Genomic DNA, 5,834 nt, shown 5'->3' on the forward strand with positions numbered 1-5,834 from the left:
CCCATGGTTTGCATTCACGTGACTTCTCTGTTGTCACATTACAGAATCCTTATTTGCAGTGTCAAGATAAAGAAACATTTTATTTATTGAAGTGTGCTGAAGTTACCAAACAAAGATTGCAGGAGTGCTGAGCTCAACACAGCCTGTTTACGTGATACGATAAAGCCACTTAAAGGTCACTGAGCCAAACAGAGTTGTTTACCCCGAGTGACCTGGGTATTTAAACTATTTAAAAAGACTGCCACCACAACATCCTGCCCCTCCGCTCATCAATAACCGTCCATATTTATGAATAGTTTCTTCACCCGATTTATGAATTGAGCGGATTTGTTGGATACAATAAGACAAAGGGTGAATCGGGGTTATTACCCCATATGTCTTACTTAAAGGAAGACAGAGGGCCTCCACTCAGTAGTGCTTGGTTAAAAACTTTATTAACAAAACAGAAGGCAGCAAAGCACAGCTCAAGCTCACAGCACAGCAGCCTACGTTACCCTTCTGTCCATCGCTAAAAGTGCCAAAAGAATAACATCCGTCATTGTTAGTTAAATATTAAAATAACTCAGCCACTCGGATACACTGCATAATATATAAATTTACTCTATAGACCTTTTGCGACTTTAACAGCACCTACAGGAGGAGGACAGCCTCGGTCATGCTCATTATCTTGCATTGTAGCGCCATCTAGTGACAGTGATGTAGTACAATCAGAAACACAGCAGCCCTGGGGTGGGGGGGCACTTTGTACCTTTTACAATCTGTAATACTTACAGTCTTCACCTTAAGGGTTTAGAAATCAGGGGATGGAAATATATAAGACGACAAGGCAATGGGGTTATAGTAAGAGTTTTAAAGGGGAATACCACCCATTTTAAGAACCCTAATACAATCTTCCTTAACCGCAGGACATGCTAATTAGTTCTTCGCAGCATGTGTCGCTCTTTCTTAAAGCTATAGAAGCTGATGTCTTTAGAATATCACACCCATTGAGGCTACAGTCTGTTGAACGTTCGTTGCATCCGAGGGTTTTATCTGAGATTTGGCTTCAGGAGAGAGTGGTACACGCTCACAAGGATCCATCGCACTCACCCACAAACGGTGCAGAAATTACGTGAATTCATCAAAGGGGCGAAGTGATTTCACACGTTTTGACCCCGTTATTTCAAATCATGTACACTTTACATCACCATTCTGCAAACCGAGCTGTTATTTTATAGATATAGAAGTGTATTTCCTTTGACTTCCATGCATTTTGGTGTTTGAAAATCTATCCAAAAATATTTTGAAAGTGAACATCAAATTGATTTATTTGCAGTCCGACTGGTTTGAAGTTTGTCCTACATCCACCTGAAGCAAGTTTAAGGAGTCTGCAAACTGATTTTCATATTTTGTGAATGCTCAGTACACTAGGAGTAATACCCTAATATTAAACCCCTAAAATATAAATACAACCCTGACAATGGAGCATGCATTCAACTAAACTGTAAAGTGTACATGTAATCACACACTTGTTCCTTTAAAATGGGTGGATTTCCTGTTACAGGGGATTAAGATGAATACAGTTTAGGCACAGTTAGTACCAACGCTAGATGACAGGTTCACTGTGTGGTCACCACCAGCACCTTACAGCTGGGTTGGTGTTGCAGTAGTTGATATTTTTTTGGGGGGGACAACAGATAGGATTCACTTCCTGCATGGCAACAAGTCATTTTCTCTACATTCTATTACAAAACAGCAGGACACTCAATAACATTCCATCTTTTACAATTATACATCTCATCCGGTGTGACATCTGTGGGTCAAGTTGTGTGTGTTTATTTCATTTTTCATTATTATTTCCAGCAGGCACAGTGGACATACTGCCCCCTGGTGGTGCAGGAGGATAGAACAGTGAAGAGGGTGGCAGGGTGCTGGTCCCCCCCCCCCCCACCTGTTGGGGAGGGGGGATTGGAGATGTTGGCAGATAGCAATCACCTAGACCCCCCACTGCAGGATGCTGGCATCTTTCCCGCCAGTGGAGATCAGGTGACTGTCGTCGTGCAGGAAGGCAACGTTGGTCACGTGACTGCTGTGGCCGCAGCACTCGTGGCTCGGAGCCTGGACGTGTCAGAGGGAGGACGGGGAAACAGTGAAGGGAGGAATTAGTCAGATGCTACCTGGTAACATTGAGTAGCTGTACGTAAACTCTTAACTTCACTGTAAATATCATGTCGGTCATCAAATATGACCATTTTGGGACTACAGATGAAAAATAGCCTTTTGGCTAACTCTGGCACATTTGCAGAAATGTTTTTATTAATGTGCACTGTCCCATTCAAATAAACCAATAAATAAATAAATAGTTAAAAACAACTTGTATGTCTACAACCAAATCTTTCAAAATGAGAGGTTAGCGTGTAGTGACAGTTCTTCCTCAGAATAATTTAATTAACAGTTTTGTTCGAATCTTGGCTGTGCAACAGTGATAATGTAAGATTCGTCTGACAGAATAAAAAAAAAAAAGAAAAACTGTAAAAATCACTGGAAATCAGTTTTCATGGAGCTTTAGTTTTAGTCACAAAATGTGTGTAAAATAAGTTCACTGCCAGGAGAGAGTTCCAACAAATATTTACAGCGTCTGAGCTTCTGCGCTAACGGCAGCCAGCTTGTCTGAAACGGACCATTAAGTTTACAGCTGAACTTGTAAAAGAAAAAAGAAAAAAGGAGAAGAAGAAGAAGAAGAAGAAGGTGTTTGAGAGCACAAAATAAACACCTGGCAGAAAACGGTGCGTATTATAAGTCTGGTGGTGATCGCACACTAAAGCCTTGTGGCTGAGTTTTTAGTCATTTCTGCTGAGCTGTCACTGTGTTCATTCACACTTAATCACTATGCGGGTGGAGAGGAACGGTGCGGCTGCTCGGCTCCGGAAGTGTAAAAAACAAAAGCAGAGCAGAGTTAATTTCAAAAGCATTCGAGGGATGAACTGTCAGAAAGCTTTCAGCTCGTAAATGTACGAAAGAAAAAAAGCAACGTGTGGACTGCAAACACTGAGTGAACACGACTGACCCTTGATTGAGAGCAGGGGAAGGAGAACAAGTGCACTTTGCCAAAGTCATCGGCGGAGGCCAGCAGGGATCCGTCATGTGACCTGCACACGGCGTTGATGTCAGTGCCGTCTGCTCCCTCCGGCCAGACTCCTGAGTTAGTGAAAGGGTGATAGAGACAAGATTCAAGGCAGGGACATGTCCCCGACAACAGAACCGTTTCTGTTAAACAGTACAAAGACTTTTACGTTGTCATTCAGAGCTTCCAATGTGCACATCTGCTTGGTGCAGCTTTATACTTTTTTGCTCTAACTGCCAGTTGCTCTGAGCATCAGCCAACTAACCCTAAAATGCACAGTATACAGTATAAGAGAGGTCAATTGATAATACAGCTGTTGACACAAAGGGAAAGCTCAGCGTGTTGGTCTCAGGTGGGTTCACAGACTTTACATGACACAAGGGCGGATAAAAGAATAACGACTTACCGAAGGTGTTGAAGCTCAGAGTGCAGGTGGAAGTGGCCCACTCCTGGTTGCGCACTGTGTCCATGCTGGTCACATGTTTACCACTGGATGCCTCCCCTATAGAAAAAAAGGGCATTACTGACTGACAGCTACAGTCTGTGGCTTTACCTCCAAGAGACCCACAGAGACACGTTTGTCTTTTTTTTAAACGTGGGCAGGGGAGATCTTTAGGGAAGGTAGCGGGCCAACCGTTTATGCCACATGCAAGTAGTGTACATCATCTAAAAGATGGGAACCTGAAGATTAATGAGATGCAGCTCAACAATGTGTGTCAAGTTGTTCTAGTCATAAATCACAAATATAGTGATGGCCATTCCCAGTTGTTGCAGCAATTTTTGAATTGATACAAAACAAAAACAAAAAAAGAATAAGATTACCACTTGAGAATTAATAAGAATGTTCAAAAATCCATCCAACATACCACACCAGAACACCAAGACCTCGAGGGACACCACAGAACAATCCAGGCTGTGATTTGTTATTTTAAACTTTTAACATTTGAAGATTTCTGCAAAATTTGTATTTTCCAGCAGTCGGATGGTGAACGCTTCTGTTCTGGAAACTGCTCAGAAACCCACTTATTGTCAATAAACCAAAGGAAAGCCATACCCCATCTGAATGTGCTAGGTCTAAGTTTGTGGTTTCAAAGTTTCATGATGCTGTGATTATCACAAAGGTCAAAACAACACATTTTATTCATTCTGTGAAACGGCCACTATGGGGACTAACATGCAAGCATACAATGCACGTTTTTGCCCAAAAAAAAAAGTGGAGCTAAATGATAGCTTCAAGCAGTTGTTCTTGAACTTTGGCACACAACGTTTTCTTCCGGATGTCAGAGGTTCATATTCATAAAGAAGAGAGGGTGTTGAGGGTCTGCAATGATTTTTGTTACTTGTTTCATGGCTGCCTCCTCCTCCATGCTCCGTTTGGGCTCACAATATCTCTTCCCTTTTACCTTCACAGCTGTTTTGTGAATACTGGCCAGCCTGTTTTTTCAGGTGCTCTGTAAGGCTGCCAAACCATGCTCTAAATCCATATCTTACGATGCCTTCCGGGGTTGCTAGATAGAACACGTGTGTTTTCAAAATGTCACCTCAACATTTTGTCTATCTTTGCAACACAAGTTTACATATTTGATCTGAAATTCTTATATCGGCAATACAGTGAAAGAGAAAGCCGAGTGTGTGCGAGGGAGGACCTACAGAAGAGGATCTCGTAGTCTCCTGAGTTGGTGACGAGGTGCTGGCTGTCTGCCGACCAGTCCAGATGGGTGACGAAGCTCGAGTGGCCCTGAGGAAAAAAGGGAGAGAAGTTTATGTGGCTTGAATGGAGATCACACCGAGCATGAAGCTTTCATTCTAAACACTCCATTTTGGAGAATAAAGTAATCCCTCACCCTCCAAAATGACCTATTTGTGTATCAATTACTCCCCCCGTGCTATACTTCAATTCTTGGAGAAAACTTTGTTTTTCCCGCACGAAGAATAAAAACAAATGAAGGACAAGTCTTGATGAATTGAAGAAAATGGGGGCTGCGTTTAACATCAGCAAAACTACATTAAAGCATCCAATTACAAATTCTCACACATCTTGTGCAGGATAATCAAGGTGTCATTTATCTTTTTTTTATTCTTCATGTGAGAAAAACAAAGTTTCAAAGAATTCAAAGTAACACAGAGTGAGTAATTGATACAAATGGTCATTTTGAGGGGTGAAGTATTCCTTTAAAACAGAATGGAAGGAGAGCTTCTATTCATCTAACTGTGGAGGGAAACTTTTATTTCAGTAGTTAAAGAAAAGTTGAACAAAACTAACACTTATTTATCGTTCAACTCCACCTAAATAATAGTCACCAAAAACTGCTGCTATTGCTTTAAGTAAACAACAAATATATCTTTAAAGCTTTCAGACTACTGAGATATGAAGTGAGAGGGAATGTACTGTGTACTCACAGTGCATTTCCCTGCGCGGCTGTACTTTCGGCCGTTCTCCGTCACAGCGTAGATGTAAACAAAGTTGTCGTGAGAAGCGACAGCCAGGAAGTTACCGTCTGGAGGCACAAGCAGCCCAGAGTTAACGGGTTAGTACCGCGCTGAAACACGACGTGTTACACCAGCCGTGTCCAATGCCTGATGAGGTTTTACCTGGAGAGTACTTGATGTTGGAAATGATCTCATTGCCGTCTGTGTGCATAGAAACGAGATCCTGGGTGTCAGTGTCCAGCACCAACCATCTGCAACACACACACACACACACACACACACACACACACACACACACACA

General features: G+C 42.2%; 1 protein-coding gene across 4 annotated transcripts in view; it reads right to left on the reverse strand.

Annotated features, from left to right (window-relative positions):
- Window positions 1-412: 412 nt before the first annotated feature.
- eml2 (EMAP like 2) overlaps window positions 413-5,834 on the reverse strand; it is a 29,300-nt gene continuing 23,878 nt past the window's right edge. For all 4 annotated transcript variants that reach the window (XM_031863507.1, XM_031863506.1, XM_031863508.1 and 1 more), the window contains 6 exons: window positions 5,696-5,784; window positions 5,504-5,601; window positions 4,754-4,841; window positions 3,510-3,605; window positions 3,047-3,177; window positions 413-2,097 (listed from right to left, as the gene is read on the reverse strand). In XM_031863507.1, the coding sequence (XP_031719367.1) occupies window positions 1,975-2,097; window positions 3,047-3,177; window positions 3,510-3,605; window positions 4,754-4,841; window positions 5,504-5,601; window positions 5,696-5,784 (625 nt within the window). In that variant the 3' untranslated portion in view covers window positions 413-1,974. The remainder of the gene's footprint in view (window positions 2,098-3,046; window positions 3,178-3,509; window positions 3,606-4,753; window positions 4,842-5,503; window positions 5,602-5,695; window positions 5,785-5,834) is intronic.

This window comes from Anarrhichthys ocellatus, unplaced genomic scaffold, assembly GCF_004355925.1.
Source record: "Anarrhichthys ocellatus isolate YVR2014 unplaced genomic scaffold, GSC_Weel_1.0 scaffold29, whole genome shotgun sequence".
Taxonomy (NCBI): Eukaryota; Metazoa; Chordata; class Actinopteri; order Perciformes; family Anarhichadidae; genus Anarrhichthys; species Anarrhichthys ocellatus.